At 31.0% G+C, this 23,789-nt stretch overlaps 4 protein-coding genes across 5 annotated transcripts in view; 2 read left to right on the top strand and 2 right to left on the bottom strand.

Annotated features, from left to right (window-relative positions):
• The window catches only part of LOC111691053 (ESF1 homolog), a 124,507-nt gene that overhangs the window by 684 nt on the left and 100,034 nt on the right, over nucleotides 1-23,789 (bottom strand). The gene's annotated exons all lie outside the window — the stretch shown is intronic.
• Nucleotides 10-16,049, top strand: LOC111691037 (mucin-5AC). Of its 2 annotated transcripts, XM_046945886.1 has the most exons (5): nucleotides 10-213; nucleotides 11,109-11,343; nucleotides 11,400-11,550; nucleotides 11,606-12,596; nucleotides 12,675-16,049. In XM_046945886.1, the coding sequence occupies exons 2-5, from the start codon at nucleotides 11,114-11,116 to the stop codon at nucleotides 15,638-15,640; spliced, it is 4,338 nt and encodes a 1,445-aa protein (XP_046801842.1). In that variant the 5' UTR covers nucleotides 10-213; nucleotides 11,109-11,113; the 3' UTR covers nucleotides 15,641-16,049. The 2 variants fall into 2 exon arrangements, with proteins under 2 accessions (XP_046801842.1, XP_023309426.2); XM_023453658.2 differs by having other exon boundaries at nucleotides 11,606-16,049.
• LOC111691076 lies at nucleotides 2,735-4,461 on the top strand. The gene has a single exon (XM_046945887.1). It carries the CDS (start codon nucleotides 3,269-3,271, stop codon nucleotides 4,169-4,171), a length of 903 nt encoding a protein of 300 aa, XP_046801843.1. The 5' UTR covers nucleotides 2,735-3,268; the 3' UTR covers nucleotides 4,172-4,461.
• On the bottom strand, nucleotides 16,030-23,325 carry LOC111691056. The gene is made up of 6 exons (XM_023453678.2): nucleotides 23,207-23,325; nucleotides 20,856-23,147; nucleotides 20,534-20,794; nucleotides 18,725-20,474; nucleotides 18,454-18,668; nucleotides 16,030-18,393 (listed from the first exon to the last, which is right to left on the bottom strand). Exons 1-6 carry the CDS (start codon nucleotides 23,273-23,275, stop codon nucleotides 16,093-16,095), a joined length of 6,888 nt encoding a protein of 2,295 aa, XP_023309446.2. The 5' UTR covers nucleotides 23,276-23,325; the 3' UTR covers nucleotides 16,030-16,092.

The following is a 23,789-nucleotide window of genomic DNA, read 5'->3' as shown; positions in this document are numbered from 1 at the left end:
TTGAGTTGTAACTGCGAACAAGTAAAGTTGTTTAAATTTAAAAAGCGCTTCAAGAAAAAAACGTTTGTAACAGATAAAAAACGGTTGAAAGTTTAAAATTACAAAAAAAATATACAAATTTTGAAAAGTTGCCAATAATACCAAATTCGAAAAGTTTGAATAAAAATATTGAATGAAATTATAAACAAAACGTGTTAAGGCAAAAAATAAATGGTAAATTTTTTATGAATTAAAAATAAATAACAAAGAAATTTTTAAAGAAAAAGAAATTATGAGAAAAAGTTTGTTATTAAAAATTAAATAAAACAATAAAGTGTTTTAAAAAAATATTAACAAAAAAGGTGTTAACTTATACAAATAAGAAGATTTTTTGTTTATTTAAATTGTTTACAAAAATAATGAAAAGTAGGTGAAAGTAAAAATATGTCATTTAAAAAAAAACGAAAACTAAAAATGAAATTAAATAAACATCAATAATCAATTAACAAATATAACCATATAAGTCATATTTGTAACAGTTTCATAAAATGAAAAATAAAAGTTACACAAAATTTTCAATTTTGCGGTTTAAATTCAGAAGAAATTTTTTCAACTTAAAGTTGCAGAGACAGAAAAACCATATTTGCTTTAATGAATCATATCCTTATATGTAATTGTAACTTCGGAATGTATTTAATTTTAAAATATTTACAATTTTGGTGATTTGAAAGAAAGACAAAAAAAAAAAAAACTGACCACGCAACCAGCGCAACAGAAATTAAAAACAAGTCATTTACAAAAATAAAAAAATAATAAAAACAACATTCACCCAACAACACCCATAAACAAATCCCCAACTAAAACAGACCATTTAAAACTTGGAACTGGATTTTAGATTAAGACTCTGGCAATTTTTACTGTCTGTCTCAATAGTTTTCAAAACATTGCAGCAAAAAAGTCAAGAATTTTCCAAGTATAATTCAACTCTAGAGTGTGTGTGTGTGTGTGTTTTTGCAAAACTGTTATTTTTTTCTGTCTTATTTTGAAAACATGTTATTTTTTAAGGAAATCCGCATAAAAAGTAAGTTGTAAAGTGGTAAACCAGATTAAAAAACAATTTCATTTTGAAAATTGTTATCACCAGCTAACGGAAAATGTAAAAAAGATCTGCAACAACTCGTTTAAACAAGACAGCAAGACAGACTCTTGATGATCATCATCATCAATATTGAATGGCGTCTCATTGGAGTTTTTTTTTTTTATTTCTTTCTTTGAAAAGTGACAGCTATTTTATACAGGTGTTTTAAACAACAAACTTGGTAAAAAACGATTAATAATATAAACATTCCACTAACAAATAACTACCGTTGTAGATCTTGCGAAATCCAACAGTGAAGCTAAATGAGTTTGAAAACAATTGAAAGATTAAAGTTACAAGCGAGTATTTAATAACAAAAACATTTTTTCAATTATAAAAAACACAAAAAAAAAATATTGATTAAAACTAATTATTAACAAAAAGTGGTTAAAACTGAAACAAAAAAACAAAAACCTAAAAAAGTGTGATTTTAAGTGTCTGGGAATTATTGAAATCGAGTAACTGAATATTATATAAAAAATTGCAAAAAATAATCAATCACTTAAAGAAATATTAACATAAAAACATACAAGTTTTTTTATACTAAAATATGTTCACATAATCATAGGATATTGAAAACATACGCATTTTTTTTCATATGACAAAAAAAGTAAAATAACGAGATTTAAATTGAAAGCTTGAGATTTGACTTATGATCCTAACAAAGGAAATGCATACAAAAGCAATCAAAAAACTTTAAATGCTTAATTATAAATGCATTTCAAATTTAAGTTTTTTAGATAGACAGATAGATAGATAGATAGATAGATAGATAGATAGATAGATAGATAGATAGATAGATAGATAGATAGATAGATAGATAGATAGATAGATAGATAGATAGATAGATATAGATAGATAGATAGATAGATAGATAGATAGATAGATAGATAGATAGATAGATAGATAGATAGATAGATAGATAGATAGATAGATAGATAGATAGATACATAGATAGATAGATAGATAGATAGATAGATAGATAGATAGATAGATAGATAGATAGATAGATAGATAGATAGATAGATAGATAGATAGATAGATAGATAGATAGATAGATATAGATAGTTAGATAGATAGATAGATAGATAGATAGATAGATAGATAGATAGATAGATAGATAGATAGATTTATAAATAAATATACATATTATTTTAAATTATAAAGTAAAATTTACAAATACTTTCATGTTGTTAATAAATTTAGCTAACTAAGCCTTTATTATCATTAAAACCCCTTTGAAATACATATAATTACAATTAAGTTATGGATTAAAACTTAAAAAATATTTAAATTTTAGTTGTGAATAAGTTAAAAAACAATTTTGCATTTATTAATTCAAATTATAGGTAAAAACTTTTTATTAAAAAAAAAACTTTTGTTTTCCAATAAATTTGTAACTCAACAATTATTTTAAACACAAAAGAAAACAAATGACATAAACAAAACACATTTAATAAATTATTAATATTATTATTAAACCATTGACAAATTTTCTAATTTGTATATGAATCAAATAATTAAGCTGCGAAATTTTTGTTGTTTTAATTTTTTCAATAATAAAAGTTATAACAAAAAAAAATTGTCGCAATCTTTATAAATATGAAATGATATTTCAAGTTGTTATGCTTGACTGCTAAAATGGTTTAGTTAACCGTTAAAATAAAACTCTAATTATCAATTATATTGACCAGAAAGAAAGTATTTTAAATGAAATAGCAATTTGTAATGATAAGGTTTTAAAAAGCTATTTCTTGTTAGGCCCTAGTTAATATGCGTTATAGAAAATAAGAAATTGTCTTTAAATATGACAACTCAGTAAACAAAGAGATTAAGTCCATATAAGTAAGCATAATTAGATTTATGCATTTTTGGGCTAAGACAAACTTCATTAAACATAGAGTATAAATTAAAATAAAAATCTCTTACTAAAGTCAGAATTGTTTAATATGGAAGAATAAATGGCCAAATAGTTTAAGTCCATAAAACATTAAGAGAATTGTTTAATATGGAAGCATCGATGGCCCAATAGTTTAAGTCTATAAAACATTTAGCACAAACTGTGTAGAGAATTGTTCTCAACTGTGACAACTGCATAAAAAGTGCAGTTAACCATTTTAGCAAATAAGAAATGCTAGATATTTATTAAATATGTTTGCTGGTTATATTTCTATTTCTCCTTGTCATTGTCAATTTATTTCAAATATCATTTGTTTCAAATTCTTTGTGTTTCTAAAAAAACCCATGGAAAACCAAATAAATTGGTTTGATTATGGTGACTACAAAATTTTAGATGTCCATGAGAAGTTACACCAACAAGTCCAGCAATATTTGCTTAAATATTTCTATAATCATAGACTATTTCATGTATTAAAGATCCAGCAAGAACCAGATATAGAAAAAGAATTCCTAAAGATTGTCAAACATATTCTGGAAAATGAAAGTAGTATTTTGGTAATGGATTTAAGAAATAAAGAAATTAAGGGAGTGGCTTTACTTATGTGTATGACACAAAAATGGCGCTCCTGGATGGCTTTACAATTACTAATAGAAAATGAACGTTTTAGGGAGTTGTGTGATTTGATACGCTGGTGTTTACTGCAGCAGACCATAAGACATCCTCAAAATCCGGGAGGCGATAGTTTGCACTTATTTTCTTTTCATGTATGCGAAGAATTACAAACAGATAAAACATTTTTGGTGGGATTCTTCAGAGCAATTTGTGAGGTTTGTCGTCATATGCATATGCCTCGAGTGACCTATCTTTGTTTGGCACAGAGAGATCGTGATTATTTGGATTTGGCAGAATTTAAGGAAATGGTTAGAATTATTTATTCCATATATACTACATTTAAAGGGCGCAGACCTTTTGATCGTTTAAGAGATATTAATGAAATGTATGGAGGGTTTTATGAGAAAAAGGTAGAGGTATTGATACCCTATCAGGATATGTTGGTGAGACATGTTATTATAGAAAAGAAGGATGTTAAACGGGAGGCAAAGAAAACAAAGGAAGATCCTAAAGAGAAAAAAGTTGCAGATGAAAAAGAATAAAAATTACAAGAACAAAATCTTTTATATGTTATGAAATAAGTTCGATTTTAGTTTGATATGATAACAACTGTGATTAAAGCTGCCTTTTTAATTATTTTTTTTATATTTTTTGAACATTAATTAACTGAGTTGTTGAAAACCATTACGTTTTTTAATAATTGTTGCTAACAAAGGCTTTTATGTACAAGTTTTGTTTTGTTAAAATTTTTTAAACGATTTTCATTCACAAACCGTCAGCAGTTAAAAGTCCAAAACATAATAATGGTTGTCAATAAAAAAATATATGTGGATTTTTTGATGATTTCTTTTAATCTCCGATATGAGATTATTAAGGCCTCTAAAAGTTGTCTAAGGTCAAGCATAACATGTCTTTTTTTAAACAAAATAAATTTAATAAAATTAAGAAAAAAAACTTGTTCTGTGTGAAATAGATTAATAAACAAAAATAAGAGTAACGAAAAGAGAAGACAACTAAAAGAAAATTAAAAAAAGAGAAAAGATCAGAGAATCCAACAGAAAAATCTCTTAAATAGTTCAAAATTTAATTCTAGAATTTTATGACAAAATTGTTGGAAATAAAAAAATATTGTTTAGAAAATGCAGTGTAAAAATTTTAAGAAAATTAAGAAACGAAAGATCAAAATTTTCTTAATTCTCTCTTTCTTCTTAGGAGGGTAATATGAAAAGCTATTTTCTCTTAAGGTAATAAAGGTTTATTAAACCCCATTATTTAATTCTATTACATGTTTTAAAAATTGAATAAGATTCTATAGAAAATGTAGTTTAAAGAAAAGATCACAGAAGGTACAGCCATATAACAGTAAATTCATTAAATAATAAAAATTTTAAAATTGTTTTCTTAACACTTTTATAACGTTGTACAAGATTTTCTATTGAAACGTAATTTTATGTTTTTTTCTTAACAGTTTTTTATTGATTTATATAGAATTTGGAAATGCATTAGGAAAAGAATAATAGAAGTTTTCGTTTTGATCTGGATTATTTATGAGTACTTTTATAATTTACATTTTAGATAATTAAACAAAAGACTAGAGAGTTGGAATAGTTGTTAAATTTGAAGATGGTTCTTTGATGTAGAATGAGTAGAGGGTCGAATAATATAAACTAGTGTTTAAAGTATTGTATTAATTTAGTTTTTAAGACTTTCGATCAAAATGTCGATGGAATGGATAAAAGATTTCGACAATTTTCGAATGTCCTAGCATTTCCTATCTGGAGAGTAATTCGTTATCTTTGAGAGATCTTTGCAGCTTTCAAATCATGGTCTCGATTAAAATTTTAATTCTTTTGATATTTAATGTACAAGAAAGCGAAAGAGAGAATTAAATAGAGAATTCGATTGAAAAGATTCTGTTGGTATTTATATTCTCTTCAGATTTCGGTCAATATCGAATGCTATAACTCGGCACTTTCCAATTTGATGTAAACTATCAAAACCTTTCTACTAAAGCAAAAAATTTTCCATAAATATCACATTATTACAAACGGTCGAGATTTCGATCAATAATGATCCTTTGGTAAAAATTTTCTTCAGATTTCAATCGATATCGAATACTATAACTCTTCTCTTTTCAATTTGATGTAAACTATCAAAAGCTTTCTACTTTAGAAAGAAAACTTCACATTAAAAAGTGATTTCGATCGAACGATCGATAGTGCTATAACTTGTCTCTTTTCGATTTATTGTAAAATATATTAAACTTAACAGAGACAATTTCGATAAATTTCACATGATCACAAACTATACAACTAAATAGAAATTTCGAACGATATTGAATATAACAAAAGATCCTATCGATCGTAATTTTCAATGATATTCTCCTCAAATTTCTATCGATAGCGATATAATTCGTCTATTTTTGATTTGTTTAAAACTATCGATTGAAATAAAAGATCTTTTCGATCGAAATTTTCATTTACATTCTATTCAGATTTCGATCAATATCGAATGATATAACTTGTCTCTTTCCAATTTGTTGTAAACTATCAAAAGTTTTCTACTTAAGCAAGAAATTTTCGATAAATTTCACACGATCACAAACTATAGGTTTCGATCGATCCTTTCGATCGTAATTTTCATTTACATTCTTCTTAAATTTCGATCGATAGAGCTTGTCTCTTTTCGATTTGTTGTAATTTAACTTAAACGAGACAATTTCTATAAATTTCACAAGATCACGACTATAGCAAATCGACTCATTTTTCTTTAGACATCGAAAAAACTAATTTTTTCTGCCAAATTTTGTAACTAACATTTGTAATAAAATTACATTACTACACTTTGTTTTGTCTTAACAAACAGTCTGTTTTCATAAGACTGATCTCTAGTGTCACCCTTATTTGCTAAATTCCTTTTAAACAATTACTTCACTTAATTGCTTAGATTATTTAATTTTAACCATTTTTAAGTTCGTCTTAAGCAAGACTATAACATTATTTTGGTGTCATTTTCTTTAAACATCATAAAACATGAATTTATTTATTTGTAAATTGAGTTCCGTAAAACACTCTTAAAAGTTTCTCTGTGAATAAACATTCATCATTATTTTATTTTTTTTTAGTTATAACGTTTATGGTGTGTAAGGTCGCTTGACAAAAAATAAACCATTAACTTAAGTTTTATTTAAAAAATTGTTTAAGAAAACAATAACAATATGATGACAACAATAAGCAAAAGTGCGACAAAATTTCAACAAGTGTGAACACATTTTTTTTTCTTTTTTGGTTTCTTAAGTTATTTAAATGTGTTTAAATAATAAAATGGAAAAATTACGATCACATAAAAATGATAATAAAAAAATTGCATAATTATAAAAATTTTAAAGTAAATTAGTTTTAGGGTTTAACCAATTAATGATGCAATAAGTTAAGAAGTTAAAAAATTTAAGGAAAAAATTTTGATTTCAAGGAAGGACGGACAGAACTTAATTGTATTGGCAAGTTATTCTAAGTTTGAAGTTTACCAAACTTAGCAAATCTAGTTTAGTTAAGAATAAGTTAAATTATAGAGAGTTTTACTCTCTACAACTTAATGAGTATAAACAAATGCTTTAAATTAAATAATTTTTTAAATCATTACTTAGTAATGCACGTTTTTACCGGATAATTAAGCATTTGCTAAATAACATTGTGTCCGAAATAAAAATTTTGTAATTTTACCACACTGTCTGTGCTCTATATAATACACATTCTGGTAAAAAAAAAAAACATTACGAAATAACAGATTTATCTTTAAATCTATTATTGTCAGCACGTTTTAAATTTGTCTACAGAAAATTACATTTAATTATAAATTTTGCTATAAATAAATGTTATACATTGTTTTTGCCATCAATTACTTGAAAATTATTAATTTAATTATTTTTGCAATCTGTAAACAAAACTTCCTTATTTCACAATAATCTTGATTAATATATTAAAATTTTCATTTACTAATTTTATATATTTATTACTTAAAGCTTCTTCATTTATAATTTTACAATTTTTTACACAAATTACTTGCTTCGACAAAACAAAAAATTTTCTTTAAATTGAATTTACTTTATTTTCTCCTTTTAAAAGCAGCAGCGCATTTTAACACGTGCTATAAAAATGCAGCAAAAATACAATAACGACGACAGAGCGAAAATTAAAAAACTATATATTAACTCAGTATCTAAGCTATTATTTAAAGATTCATAACATTACTTCACACATTCCTGGTAATCTAGTACAATGGCAATATCTACTTTACTGTCTTTCTGTAATCAGTAGAGTAGTTACATTGAGAGTTCTCAAATAATCTCTAAAACTAAATTTCAGCTTTTAAAATTTTGAATACAATGGTGCATTAAAATTTAAACAATTTCTGTTAAATTTATTGATTTTTTTTTTGCAGTTTTACGCTTTTATTGTGTTTAATTTTTCCTATGTGTGCTCTAGCTAAAGTGCAGTGTTTAATGAAAAAGCGACAAAAATTTCAAACACAATTCCATTACATTTAACTTATACTTTGGATTTTTTTCTTTCTATATATGTATTTGTGTTATTTTTCTTAACATACCAAATACTACATAATATTGCGTGTAAATTTTTTTAAAACTGCAATAATAAACATGTTTGTTGACGTAATTTTTTTCTTCTTTCTATGTTCGTGTTGCTACCGCTACCACAGAAAAACTTCACTGTTTTTTGTTTAAGTTTTTTTTAGCAAACTTTATGTAGATGAATTTTGTGTGGCTTCGTTTTTTTTGTTGTCTTATAATTATTTATAATGTTTACAATGTTTTTGTTTAGTTTGGGATTTTTTGTCTTGTTTATAACAAACAGCTTTATGAAAATAATAAAAATACTTAATAACATAATTGCGGCGTTAAAGTCAAGACATTAAGCATACAATTAATCGACATTAAGTTGCTTTTGTTTTAATTTTAATTTAAAATATAATTTTAGTTTAAAATAAATAGTCTCTTTACCTGTAAGTTATTTAATTTAGTGATGAAAGTTTGTTTCCTAAGTCTTTTGTTTTTTGTCTGCGAAAAATTTAAATTTTTTTTGACAACTTTCAGTTCTATTTAGTTGTTTGACAAAAAATTTGGGGAGGTAATTGAAAACTAATTTTTTGGGGAAAATAATTTGTTAAAAAAAATATGTTTTTTTAAATTTTTATAAAATACTTTTTAAGAAAAATAAATGATATTAAAAAAATTTATTTGTGAAATGTTGCTTTTGTTTTAATTTTGTAAAATTACTTATATAGTCTATATTATAATCTGATCTGTAGTTTGTATTATAGTTTATTTTCTAGGCTATTATCTATTTTATAGTTTCGCTTCTATTTAGTTGTGATGTGAATACACACTAGTCCTCATAGTCCAGTTAATAATCTAGTCAATAGTCTATTATATAGTCTAGCCTACAGTGAATAGTTTAATCCATAGTCTAGTCTATAGCCTAGTCTATAGACTAGACTATAGACTAGACTATATTCTAGTCTATAGTCTAGTCTATAGTCTAGTCTATGGTCTAGTCTATAGTCTAGTCTATAGTCTAGTCTATAGTCTAGTCTATAGTCTAGTCTATAGTCTAGTCTATAGTCTAGTCTATATTCTAGTCTATAGTCTAGTCTATAGTCTAGTCTATGGTCTAGTCTATAGTCTAGTCTATAGTCTAGTCTATAGTCTAGTCTATAGTCTAGTCTAGTCTAGTCTATAGTCTAGTCTAGTCTATAGTCTAGTCTAGTCTAGTCTAGTCTATAGTCTAGTCTAGTCTATAGTCTAGTATATAGTCTAGTCTATAGTCTTGTCTATAGTCTAGTCTATAGTCTAGTCTATAGTCTAGTCTATAGTCTAGTCTATAGTCTAGTCTATAGTCTAGTCTATAGTCTAGTCTATAGTCTAGTCTATAGTCTAGTCTATAGTCTAGTCTATAGTATAGTCTAGTCTAAAGTCTAGTCTATAGTCTAGTATAGTCTAGTCTAGTATAGTCTAGTTTATAGTCTAGTCTAGTATAGTCTAGTTTATAGTCTAGTCTATAGTCTAGTCTATAGTCTAGTCTGTAGTCTAGTCTGTAGTCTAGTCTATAGTCTTGTCTATAGTCTAGTCTGTAGTCTTGTCTGTAGTCTTGTCTAGTCTATAGTCTTGTCTAGTCTATAGTCTTGTTTAGTCTATAGTCTTATCTAGTCTATAGTCTTGTCTAGTCTATATTTGTAACTAGAATTGCTTATAATTCAACTAAAATTGTTTAATCTTGTAATTAAAATATTGCCTTCTGCCAAATATTACATTTAAATAGTTTACATATTCATGTTCAAGCATGCAAAAGCTTGCATAAAATTGCTGATCAATTCAAGAAAAAAATTTAGCAATAAACAAATAACTTTAACACCACCGATCAAAGACTAACAACAATTTGTAATTAACATATCTATGTATTTAGTTTATTAATAATGAACAAAAAATATAAAATAAAAAATTAAATATTTTTTTTTTTTTAATAAATTACACCTTGACATGCTTAAAAAGCAGCAATATGTTGTTCAAACAACTTAAATATAAAATGATATTAGTTTGATTTGAAAGAAGAAAAAAATAAAGAATCTAACAATCACTTTAAATATAAAAAAACAACTAATTGCAAAACTAGTATAAACATTATATTTAAAGAATTTTTTGTGTTTAAACTTTAAACCAACAGCCCATTAAAAGTTGAAGAGTTTTTAAAAACGAGGACAGCGGGTTCAAAATGTGTTTGGTTTTTTAATTTGTAAAGAAATTATGTAATTTTATGTAAAATAACAATAAAACGTAATTGTAAAAATCATAAAAATTGCTTAAATAAAATATATCAACCAGTTATTTTAAGGTAATAAATAATTTTAAAAAAATGCCTCAAAAAATTCACAATTTGTTAAAACTCTTTGCAACTAGTTATTTTTTTCTTGGATAAAAAACGAAACTGCAAAAATATCATCCTTAGAAATTTGTTAAATTAAGTATTTTTTTTTTCATCTTCTCTGTCTGATTTATTTATGATGAACATTTAATGAGTACATGTTAAACCAGTTGAATAGTTTTATAAGAAATCGTACACACACTCTACCATATTGGGTAAGAGAAAAAGTAGTATCATGATAACATATAAACAAGTTTATTTTAAAATCAATAAATTTTAAAGAAATGAAGATTTTGAAAGTATAGGAAATTGTTTTTACCCCTAACAAATAATGTTATAAAATAGTTAACTCTTTAGTTAAGTAAAAGTTTACTTTCATTTAAATTTTGCTTTACAATTAAGTAACAAACTTTTTCTCCCAACTAATAATTTCTTAATCACAATTTTTATTTCTTTAACACAACTATTAAGTTCCTCCCCTGGAAATATTCATGACATTTTGACTACAATCAATAACATTCACTTCCTTATCTTTCTCTTATAGTTATCATGCATTATCCTCCCAAATTAGTGCCACCTCTAGACATAAGTTTAACATTATGCCTCCTTGTTGTGATGCCCTGGTTGGCCACTTCACTACCCACAGTGCCACAAAGTTTACAGGGAAATTTAATACAAAATTTGGATAAAATGTACTTTCAACCGCCCGCCTTAGAGGAAACCATACATGAAGTGCAAAAGATTTTGAATCAGGATCCCTCACTACCCAGATTGACCAGGTAATGGAAATTTATAAAAATAAAACATTTTTCTGAACAATTAATTGTTTTTACAGAGGTGAAATTGAGGAACTGTATGAGAAAGTTACACGAGAGGAATATGAGAAAAGTGTTAAGGCTGGCGATAAAGTAAGAGCCGATAGCATGAGAGCCTTAATGTTGGTCTTGCCCTATAATACCGATAACAATACCGAGGAGAATCTGCAGGTAAGTTCTAACATAAACTTTAAATAAAACCACTGTAAAAGAAAACTGTTTTTAGGAACTTTTTACACGTCCCCCTGTCACCAAAGTGGTGGATTCCTATAGCTCACACCAGCCCATACAATTTCTTACCCCCTCTATGAATAATGAGGGAAAAATTGTGCCCAAGATAGTGGGTCAAATGGATGCTACCACCTATAAACCCTCATTTCCGGTTAAGTCGCGGACAATGCCTTTGAATCCTACAACTTATCATCCCCCCAATCCTCCTTCGGTTTTATATCGCATGACTCCAGCAGTAAGTGAGCCCAACTATGTACCCTTTAAACCCATAACTAGCGATTTACCCCCGATTTATGAATTAAATCAAAAACCTCAGCGTTTCAGCAGTCATTATAGTGCTAAAAACGCTGAGTTTCTTAAGGTGGGCACGGAGAAAAAGAAACATCATTCCTTACGTTCCACTACCAAACCGGTTGCGGATGTTTTGGAAAGTTTGGGCATAGTAATGGGCACCACACAAACTAGAAGTCGTGTGGGTATGGAAGATTTCTATGCAGCAGAAAGTGCTCCCAAACCTTCCGTAGTAAGTGTGGCTGATTTAAAGGGTTTGGGTCCCCAAATTCGACCGGATGCCTATTCCATGTTTAAGCCTTTGAATATAGGCGAGGAAATACGTGTTAAACCTGAAGTGGAGGGCTATTTAACCCGATTTGGCATAGTTGGAGGTAGAAAACGTAAAGCCTATAAGAAATCAGAGGCCTCTTCCACACAAAATAGTTTGGAGCCTTTAACGCAAGAAAGTGAAATAGCTACTGCTAAAGTACCCTCCAGTCACGTTAAAGCCAAGAAAGGAGCTCCTAGTTTAGGTAACCCGGAGTTGGAGAAATTATTGGAAAACCTTAAAGAACTAGAAAGACTCAATGTAAATCCAGCTGCCATGGCCACCACTCCGAAGCCAACAACCACCAGTACTACTACCACAACAACAACGACTACCACTACTGCGGCACCACCCACCACTTCTTCAGCATCTTTAATAACTAATGGTGAGCCCATGCTAGTAGAGCCTAAAAAGCCTAGAAGACGAATAGACCCCAATATTGATATCAATTTCGCCAATCTAGGTAACCACCAAACTGAGTCACCACAAGCCGATGAACTTTCCAAGCTATTGGAAAACTTACAAGAACTGGAAAAATTGAAAATTAATCCCGAAAAAGCTTTGAAAACCACAGTTTCCTCAAATAAAGGAGTAAATACAGCTGCCTCCAGAAATGTGGCCGTAGAAACGCCAGCACCTTTAACAGCTTCCGTGCTTACCAATCGTTTTAATGCCATGCAAGCGTTGACGCCCCAACAGCAATTGTTATTATTCCAGCAGCAGGCCCAGTCAGGTTCTACTACTCCCGATTTGGAACAATTGCAAAAGGTTTTACAGCAATTACAGGTTTATGAAAGAAATAATGCCAAAACAACTACTTCAACTTCTACCACCACCAAAAGACCACTCAATGTACAGGGACAACTAGGACCTACCGATTTTTGGCAGTTAAGAAAACTTTTAACCGATGACAGCGAATTGGAGAAACTGTTCGAACAAGCCAAGGCCAGACAACAGCAACAAACAGCGAAGGCCAAACCTACTACAACCAGCACTACAACTACCACCTCCACGACCACCACTAGTACTACGAAAAAACCCACCACTTCTGTCAACGATTTAATACAATTACAAAGATATCTTGCGGAATTGGAAAAGGCCACCTCTAGAGCCACTACTACACCTAGCCCAACCACAACTTCAACTACCACTACAACAACCACAACAACTACTGCAACTCCTAAACCTCCAGTAATACCACAATATTCCAGTTTTGATTACGAAACTAGACCTAAGAAGCTAACTACGGAAAATAGTGAATTACAGGCACTCCTAAATCGTGTTCAACAATTGGAACGTTTGAATTCCCAACAGAAGGAACTAGAGAAACCAAAACCTACTGAAACTCCCTTGTCTCCTTATATGGGCTTCACCACACGCAATGTTAAGGCTACAACCGAAAAACAACCCGATTATCGTTTACCCATAAATGATTTTGCCAATTTAAGAACATTATACAAACAAGTGGAAGATGTTGAAAAGTTAACACACAGTGACATAGAAATATCCACCAAAGCCACTGCTGTAAAGGCCTATCAAGAGCAACAATTGGAAACCGCCACACGCAAGGCTCAAAACTTTGCTCAGCGTATTATAGACATTACCAATGATACCGGTTCTGGCAGCAGTTTGCAGGAGGTTGATCCTAACGATTTTGTTCAATTGCAAAAATTATTGAGTAAGGTACAGGAACTAGAGAGAGTACGAATTAATGTGCCCACTGCTAATCCCAAAAATAGTTATAATCATGAAACAACCAAGGCGCCAAATCTAGATACAGCCGCCTCACAAAGAACCCAAAATGTGCAAAATATCAATGGAGCCCATATCGTTTATCCCACTAAGGTTAATAACTACCAAGAAGTGGAGGATATATTAATGAAAAATTCCCAAACTGAGGATTTAAATTTGGATTTGCCAGCTTATAAAAAGACCACAGAGAAACCTATTACCAGTAATAGTAAAACTAAAGATGTAACTTCTTCGGAAGAATTAAAGGATTTAGTTTATCCAGAATCTTCAGGAGCTGGAGAGGCATATAGAAATCTGCAACCTCCCATGATATACAAAACTGTCACTAAAGAACCACCCAGATTTGTGGCCACCAAGAGTCCCAAAGAAGTCAAACAGACAGTTAAGTCCAATGGTGATTTAGAGGAAATACAAAAATTGCTAAATAATGCCCAGGAATTGAAAAAACTTGGAGTGTCTCTGCCCAAAGAATTAACACAACAATTAGAAACAAAATTCACTCAAAATGATAATGGTTATACTGGCTTTAAGAAATTCCCTCCTCCAGCAGAAACAACAAAATCGAACAAGAAAGAAGCGGCTGGTTTAGAGGAATATCTGCAAAGATTTGGTTTGTCGAATAATGAAAATAAACCAAATATAGCAACCCAAACGGAGAGCAGCGTGGTGTTTACACCCACCACCGCCTCCTCGGAAGAAGAGGAACTAAGTGAAAGAACAGCGGTTTTCTCTTTGACCACCATGAAGTCCTTAACACCCAGACCACCCAAAACTACCACAGAAAGCTCAGTGGAATTGCCGGTTTTTAGTGCCACCAAGATCATAGAGGCAGCCATTAAAAGAGCAGCCAATAGAATAGGAGTTTCTACTGAGGGTCCAAAAGGTTTTCGCCGCCGAGAAGATGTTAATGTACAGGAAACTAAGGAGGACATGATGCTGGGTGTGGACTCAGACTCCGATTTAATGACAGATTTTAGTGAGTTTAACTATCAATTGGCTTTGCCCGATGATAAGCCCTTAACACAGTCTGAAAACAGGGATTTACAAGGCGCCTACAGTGAAGTAAATGCACAAGTAGCCTTGCCAGAAACAAAGGGAACACCAGAGCCCGCTTTGCCAGACTTAACGGCCAATGTAGATGAATTGCAAAGACTTATTAAAAATCTACAAGAATTAAAAAATCTCAACCTAAGTCCCAATGATAAGGCTTTACTAAGACAAGCAGATCTTAAATATTTGGAAAATTTAAAGAAACAACAAACAGCAGCTGATGATACAATCAAAACTAGAAGACAAAGTGCCAATCCTACAGAGGGCACTACCTCAAATACAGAAAGCAGCACTACCACCAGCACAACCACTGAATCCGCTAGAATTCAATTAAATTTGAATTTAGATGACAGTGATACAAATAATAGTGAAACAGCTACAACCACTGCTGCCACTACCTCCACCACTGAAGAGTCACGCAATGGTTCCTTGGCCGATTTGGAAGATTCCTTTGGTCCAAATCCCATAACTGAAGCACCACCACCACCAAAAAAGAAAAATGGTTTCTATTTCTTGGCCGATTGGAATTCCTTCCTTGAGGTGGGTGATGGTGATGATCAAGTGGTAGTACGTTTAAGTCCGAAAATAGGTGATCCTAGACTATTTTTACCTGTCAAAATACCTTAGACTTTAGACAACTAACTAAGTAACTTAACTAATTGATAAGCACTTGTAAATATTTGAGCAAATTTTTCTTCTTTAAGTTAATTTAAGCGGTTGTCCTTTGCTAAACGAAGAAAATTTTTTCGTCTAAGGTCTACTGCCTGGAAATCTAGTGGAATTTTATTTTTTGTTGTTGCAATTATTAGTTCGATAATTATACTATTTATTATTAAAAAACAAACTAAAAAAATATAAAACGAATTTTACTATAATAATGCTTTGATACAGTAACAAAAACAAATGTATTGAATCGGGCCTTGTTTTCAAATAATTCAAATCTGGACTCAACATATAAAAAAATAAGTATGGAGTTAACTAAATAAAAGTCAAACACAAAATTAGTTTTTAAGTTTAATGAACGAAGTGAAATAAATAAATTTATTTTCTATAAAACAAAATTACAATAATTTCTAAATTTACAAACAATTGAAGGAAATAGAAGGAAAATCTGCTGCCAAATTAGGACCTTCTATAATAAATTCATAAAACTTTATTTGTTTTTCCAATAATAAAACAAGATAATGTTTTGCTGCAGCATTTTCCGAAGGTATTGAAAGAGTAAGTATTTGTTGTATATATTCCTTACTCAAAATCTCAGCAAACTTTTGAAAACCTTGAGCACCACGATATCTTAACACTTGCACCTGACAGCAATCTTGTATATACAAAAGTAAAGTTTCTTGTTTAACTCGTAATTGTTGTAACGAGCGGGGTTTAATGGCAGTTATAACTTGATATAGTTGGCTTTGAAGACCCTTTAAATAGAGATATATGCCAGGATTTTGTACAGCAGTTAAAGAGATCTTTGTATTGGTAACAGCCCAAAGATGGCGGGGGTTTAAATGGGAACCCACTTGAAGCGATAAAATTTCTCCTTGTTTATAACCCGGCAAATGGGAATTTTCCATAAACATTAAATCATCCTGGGCATGAGAAAATATTCTAAATTCTCGATTAGTGGGTGATTGCATAAGAGTTTCCTTATCCGAATATTTAATTTCAGGTGTCATACTTGTATCATCTTTATGTTTTTCCAAAGCTGTAACAAAGTCTTCCAAATCCTTTTCGAAAACTCTTATGCGTTCTATAACTTTCGTTAACTCCCAGGTGTAGTCCTTAGCCTCCAGGGTATTGTTATGATCATTAGCCAATATTAAAACATCATTAATAAGGATACCCAAAGATTTGGTTATACAGGAACACAAAGGATGATCGTGAGTCTTATTGGTTTTCAAATATGAATGTATTTCCTCTATTTCCACAACCACCGGCCAAGCAATTTGCACAACACGAGCCGCCAAAACTTGGGCAGGATTTTCCGGTAAAGTGATATTATCAAATGTGATATTAATGACATTAGCAGGATAAATATTTTGTTTTTCCAATTCCTCCATAATGGCCAAGAAATCCGGTACTAAGTGTTCATCAAATAAATCTGATTCGGGTATACTTAACTGGGTTATATTAACCTGTTGACTTAAACGTTGACCCAGATCTATTAAAATACGTTCTACCACCTGTTTAAAATCAGCAAAAACGAATGATCTTGTTAAAGAGGTATTGGGTTTTAAAACAGATTCGGTAGTATTGTATTCCAACTCCGGGAATGAAGTTTGCAAAAGTACAGGTTGTGGGGAATCAAAGGCAGATTTCTTAAATTTCTTATCCAAATTATTGTTGATTAATACCATACGTTCGCCATTGGTCAATAAAATTTCTCGCTCATTTTTAAAGGGCACAAATCTATAGTGGGTTTTGTTCGCCACGTTGGGTAACTGCCATTTTTGTTTGATATTAAAATGTAACAAATCCAATTCCTTAATGGTCTCATTATCTAGAGACCACAAGGAAGAATTCTTGCCAGGGTTTTTATATAGCAAACCCGAAGCTTGTGGCAATTTGGCATCAAAAACTACAGAATCATTTAAAACTTTCCATTTATTTACCGGATCTAAGGAACAGTTTAACGTTTCGGTGGTGTCTATAGTAGTAATAAATTCTAGTTTTGAGGTGCTATTTAGTACGGGTATTACCTCAATTTCATTTATAGGTCCCGTTTTAAGGGAACTCTTAAAGATAAATTGATTTTCCTGTGGCCGCCATTTGTAGATGTAAGATGTGCATTGGAAATTGATGAGCAATAAATTTTGTTGCTTATTTTGTATATGAAATATTTTACGCAGAGTTTCGTTAATGTTTTTCCAGGGTTTATCCAAATTGATATTAAAATCTTCTTCCAAATATTTGATATTAACCGTTTTATTATTAATATATTGTTGAATATCCTTCAATAGTTCACATATTTCCTCTTCTTCATAATCTGGCTGTCCATCACTTCTGGGTGATCTGATGTAAGAGTAATATTGCCAAGGTTCAAACCCATTAATCATGTATTGAAAATCTTTTGGTCCATTTCTTACAGTTAAATATTTTGTAGACCAATTTCCAGTAATATATTGAGGATTAGAGTTTTGGTATCTAACAGCTGAGTCAAACCATTTATTAAAGTCTATACCGGTAGCCAAATCTGTTAGGATAACTTGTGGACTATAAATGGACTGAAAATATAGGGGAGATTCTAGGATAATTTCCTCCTGCAAAGTGGCCACATCTTGTAGATCTTTATTTTTGTTGACTAAACCACGAACGGTAAGATCTCCTAAAACTATTACTGATTGTATGGTTAAGGGAGTGGACATGTGTTGATAACCAGATGTCTGAAAAACAAATATAGAATTTGTTCTAAAATTTTTAAGAAAATTTCTTCATAAACTCACCATTAGAGTATTATTAAATTCCTCTTCTAAATCAACCTTATTCACCTGACCTTTGGTGTAAATAAAGCCACTTAAAAACACCTCCGAAAAGTGAACAGATTCATTAAAAATTTGGGGTGTATTAAGAGTAATAACTCTAGAGAGATCTATATCTTTGAGATAGTGAACTGAAAAAGTATTACCATCCAAACTGCCCGAAGCGAATTGCAGGAAATCTGTAACACACTTAAATCAATCCAACTCTTAAGCGAATTTGAATAGCGAAACTTACGTGGTATATTTTGATCCTGATCCACTCGAAGGGTATTATTTAACCAGTCCCTTAAATTGCAATCATTTAAATTTCTCACTGTCAAAGAGTTTTTCACTTGTATTTTATTGGCTTTAAAGGAATCTTCAAATTTTACCGGACTTTGTATGATTATAGGTTCAGCTGCATGTATGTAAACCAAATTATTAAAAAGATAATCCAAATCGTGGCCATTTAGGTCCGTAATAAAAGCTCCCTGATCTATGGTTACTCTTCCAGTAAAGGTGTTCTTACCCTTTAGCACACATTTTTGATTTTTAAAAATTAGGTTTTCGAAAAAGTCCGCCAAATTTGGTACATCTTGCAAATCACCCCAAACCGTAAGATCTTCCAAAAATTGTGGGGTTTGAAACACCACAGTATCTTTCAAAACAAAATGTTGTAAATTTTTATCATAATATACAAGATTTTCTATCTTTTGCCAGTTGAGGTTATTTAAATATCCTTTTAAATTTACTTTACGTACTCTTAAATTTCCTTTAAGTTTTACAGAACCCTGGAAGCGATTTTCTTTCAATTTCCAAGCTATATTTTCGATGTCGTTACCATTTAAAGCCTTTACTTGCGTATTATGCAAAACTTTTACAGGCTTGAGAAAACTTTTGGGGGCTTTTATGTCTATACTTGTATTGCTGGATCTTATGACTATATCGTCTATTATATCTGGTAAATAATCACCTCTAAAGTCGCCTATTACTTTTAGATGTCCCCTCAAATCCAAACGGTTTTTGAAAGTCAATTCAGTGGACAAAAAATTGGGTTTATTCAATTTAATGGTGGTTAGTTGTATATCCTCATCGAAGAGTAAACCATTTAGTTTGTGGAGCTGTACATCTCCTGTTACGCTTATATGGTCCACCTGTATTTGACCATTTAATACCATATCCGGCATATCATCTATTTGATTTAGGAAATCCATAAGATATTCAGACTTAATACCATGCATTTCATCAGTTTGTAAACTCTGCTGTAAAATCAATTCATTAAGGAAAACATTGCCTCTTATGGGTGGCTCATGCCAAGATTTTTCCTGAACAAAATCATGCAACTCGATATTGTTTAATTTTCCCGAACCCAAAATGTCTGCGGAAAAGTCTGCCTGTTGTGCTAACAAATGCTCAAACTGAGCCGAGGTAATAACTAAATCTTCCTGGAGCGTTTGCAAATTATCTTTAATGGGTTGTTGATTAAGTATATCTAAAACAGAAATGGAACTAGAGGCTTTTAATTCATCGGGAAATATTAGTTCGATTGAAGATAAATCCACTGGTTGGTCCAAAAGTATGACTTCCTTCAAAACCTCTTCAACTTTGACACCATCATATGAACCGTTAAGAGTTAAATTGTAGAAATAAACATAACCTTCCAAGGAGTTTATGCCCAAAGTTTGAGTGGTATGCACGGTAACAAAATCATTAGCCTTTATTTGGTTAATGGTATTATTTTCCAACTGAAAATCTATAGGAAACACAACCATATCAAATGATTTCGCAGAAGGTACCAAAATCTCCTCCTCTGGATCGGGAGATTTAATTAAAATATCCTTAAGTTGTGCACCCAAGGACTGATCATCCATTTCGCCTTTTAAAATAACAGGACCATTAACCCATAACTCATTGAAATAACAATTGGCTTCCACTATGTTAGACTCCTGTAAAGTGGGATTTTGGGGTAATGAGTCTTCATTGCGACCATGAAATTGACCATGTAGCTGCAGGAAGATATTGTTGTTTAATCTAATTCCCAATTGAGAAATAGTAGGGGTCTTACCTCCAATATTTCCTTGACTTCTAACTGTTTAAAAGTGGGCATACCCTGCCATACTTGGGCATCCATTAAGGAAATGGCATCTAAAGGATTTTTGCCATTTATTAAACCATTTGTGTCTACCGCAGTTGCCGACAAAGTTCCAGCGAAATGTTTGGGAACTCTAACAATAGAAATGGAAGGACCATTGGACAACATATAGTCATCGGGGAAATCCAAAGTATTTAAAGTGCTAATATTTAAAGTAGTTTCAATTATAACTTCCTGCAAAAAGTATTAAGTCGATTAATTTAAAAAGCTCAAAAGGCTTTAAAGAAAAACTTACTCCTTGAACTTGCAAATCATCAAAGTTTTGTTTTTGAGTTCTAAACACCAAATTGTCTTTGATATCTGACCACTTAACACCATTTATAAAGCCGAATTCTATATCACCTTCTAAGCCAAAATCTTCATCACTTATAACATCTAGATCCCGATTTTGGTAATTTCTGAATTGTTCCTGATCCAAAATTTCCAATTCTGCAATATTAACTTCACCGTCAAAATTTAAATCACCATTTTGTATGAAAAATGTTTGACCATTAATATTTTCCACTTGTAAATCGTCTACGAAAACCTCATCGAAATCTAATTCTTCATGTAACACTTCATCCAGATTTCTTCTTTGTCGGCCGGAATTTAAAGATCTATCCAAATCTTCTACACTTTGTATAATCATTTCCAAGTCCATAGTAGTATCTTCTGACGACCATTTATAATCATTTACATATATCTCAGCCACTTCACCGTTAAATACAAATTCTGGGGTTTTTAAAGTTTCTAAAGAAGTTAGATCTGGTTGAGCATTTAGTAAGTCCTCATTGGATATGATTAGAAAAGCTTCAGCCTGAGCTACCAACTCATCTTGTTCTTTGACCCAGTCTTTGAGGAAATCAAAGATTTCTTGTAAATCTAAAAGTTCTGAATTCTTGGCCAATAATTCCGTGTGAAAACGAAAGAGTCCTGATTCAGCTTTATAACGTGGTACTATAACCGAAATATCACCTCCACTTCTTAGTAAAGCGGCCCCCTTAAGACCCTCATCTCTTTGTATATCCAGCATGCAGCCGACACCAAATACCACATGCTCACCCAAGTGACAGGGTACAGGAATACTGGTCTCAAAAGCCTCACCATCCCAAATCAAGGTCTCCACTACTGTTAGAGTATGGGTGCTAAAGTCCACCCTATGTTGCACTAATAAAATAAGATCATCACGATAGGTTCGCACTGGTATGGGGAAAAATAACTCCACTAAACCAAAATTTTGACCCAAAATAGTTTTAGATATAAAGTCTCCCTGTTGATAGAGTAAAATCTGAGGCTGATAACCCGTCAAAGCCAAATAATTGCGTCCTCCCATTTTAAAGCCGGCTATTGTCAAAATACCTTCCGCCGGCACTGATCTTTTAAGTTGAAAACGTATGTGTGAAAAGGCAGCCTCATGGGGATTAAAAGTATAAATTTCGGCCGTATTATTTTGGGGTATGGCCAAAATAACATCACGCCCGGTGTTTAAAAATGTTACCTTATCTATTTTGAAGTCCAATTGCAAACGTTGCACAATCCAAAATTCTTTGGTATGTAATTTATATTGGTAGATATTAAGAGCATAATGACCGGCCAAAGAAGATTGATTAGAGGAAATAGTTAAATAATCTTTAGAGTCCAGGGTAAAATAGGTCAAGCCGGTTATGGTATTACCCACCAACCAGTCCCAGTATAACTCAATTTGTTTGGTTTCATTATTAGAGCGATACCATAACACCTTATCGCCAGTGGCTATAAGTATAACGCCTTCCTGTTGCTGTTGTTCCAAATTCCAATAAGTATAGGTTTCTATATCCGATATAAGGTGACCCACATCCACTACCATGGCTTTTTCATATTTAGCAGTGTCTTTGCGCACAATTAACAAATCGGTAAGACGACGTCCTATAAAATACTCCTGGCCAGCATGTATAATATGTTCCCATTCATGGACCTCAGGACCCAAATCAAAAGAAAAATCTTCTTCTATATATTTGAGTATCAAAACCTCTTTGGTGCGTCTTTTGGATACAACCAAACGTTGTAATTTGCGTATATCTATTTCCGAATCATCACCTATATTAGCTGTAATAATATTAGGAGCCTTTGCATCAGATTCCTGTTCCTCAGCTCCAGCGCCCACTTGCTCCTCTGTCTCACTTTCGTGGCCACCACCCACCATGGTTAGTAAGGCCTCTTTGCCTTTCTCTTTCATTGCCAAAGTAGATTCTAACGCTTTTATATCTTGTGTTTTTGCAGCTCCTGCAGTGGCATAGTTATCCCTAGCTACTGCCAAACCAATTTCAGCTTTTAAAGCTTCTACTTCTTGGCGATTTACAGCATTAACCTCTACTTTGGCTGTTTCTTTGGGATCAGTATTATCGGCACCCTGAGTCCAGGTGGGTTGTACAATAACACCTTTAGCGGCAACATTTTCGTTGTCACTTTCTAAGGCTTGACTAAGTTCGGACTTTAATTTTAAAATTTCTTGTTTTTGTTGAGCAGTAATAGCAGCCACTCCTCGCGTAGAAACATCAAACAAAATTATCTACGATTTATATAGTTTTCATGAATTCTTAGGAAAAATGTTATAGATTTTATTCTTACCTTAAGAAACAGTACATGAAAGCACAAGGAGAACACAAACATATATTTTTTAGAAGAATCTGTACACATTTTTCTTATATACTTTTAAATACTTGCGGATCAATTAACATTTTTTACATTACTAACGATCATTTCTTACTAAAGATCATACTTTTGCTTTATGTTTCAATAAAATATATAACGGTTTTAATTCAAGAGCAAAAAATTATAGTAAGTACAACAAATTATAGAAAACCTTAAAAAAATAAGCAGAGATTCTTAATAATACTAGTAGCAGAGCTTTAAAAAACTTGATTTTTAGACAAAATATTTTAGATCAGATATTTTAATGGTTCATTTAACAAATCATTTATTTTATATTTGTTTAGGAAATTTTCATAAATTCTACTTCATCAGATTTTTTTTTAATTCCTTATATTCTTCTAAAATTCTTGCTGTTATTATTTCTTTAAAATATTTTACAGACTTTTTACACTTGGGAAACACTGACTTTATTCAACATCTCAACATAAACTGTTATAATAACATTATTTTACATTTAAATAAAAAATAAATTCCTGTTAACAATTTCAATGCTTTAAAT

This window comes from Lucilia cuprina, chromosome 3 (genome assembly GCF_022045245.1).
Source record: "Lucilia cuprina isolate Lc7/37 chromosome 3, ASM2204524v1, whole genome shotgun sequence".
Classification (NCBI taxonomy): Eukaryota; Metazoa; Arthropoda; class Insecta; order Diptera; family Calliphoridae; genus Lucilia; species Lucilia cuprina.
This window is presented reverse-complemented; position numbering and strand designations above follow the sequence as displayed.

Excerpts from the sequence above, each read along its gene's own strand:
- LOC111691076 (XM_046945887.1), top strand. The coding sequence starts at position 3,269 with ATGTTTGCTGGTTATATTTCTATTTCTCCTTGTCATTGTCAATTTATT.
- LOC111691056 (XM_023453678.2), bottom strand. The coding sequence starts at position 23,275 with ATGTGTACAGATTCTTCTAAAAAATATATGTTTGTGTTCTCCTTGTGC. Across the intron at positions 23,148-23,206 it reads TTCATGTACTGTTTCTTAAG|ATAATTTTGTTTGATGTTTC; the intron begins GTAAGAATAAAA and ends TATAAATCGTAG. Across the intron at positions 18,394-18,453 it reads AATTTAATAATACTCTAATG|ACATCTGGTTATCAACACAT; the intron begins GTGAGTTTATGA and ends TTTGTTTTTCAG.
- LOC111691037 (XM_023453658.2), top strand. The coding sequence starts at position 11,114 with ATGCATTATCCTCCCAAATTAGTGCCACCTCTAGACATAAGTTTAACA. Across the intron at positions 11,344-11,399 it reads TCACTACCCAGATTGACCAG|AGGTGAAATTGAGGAACTGT; the intron begins GTAATGGAAATT and ends TTGTTTTTACAG. Across the intron at positions 11,551-11,605 it reads ATACCGAGGAGAATCTGCAG|GAACTTTTTACACGTCCCCC; the intron begins GTAAGTTCTAAC and ends AACTGTTTTTAG.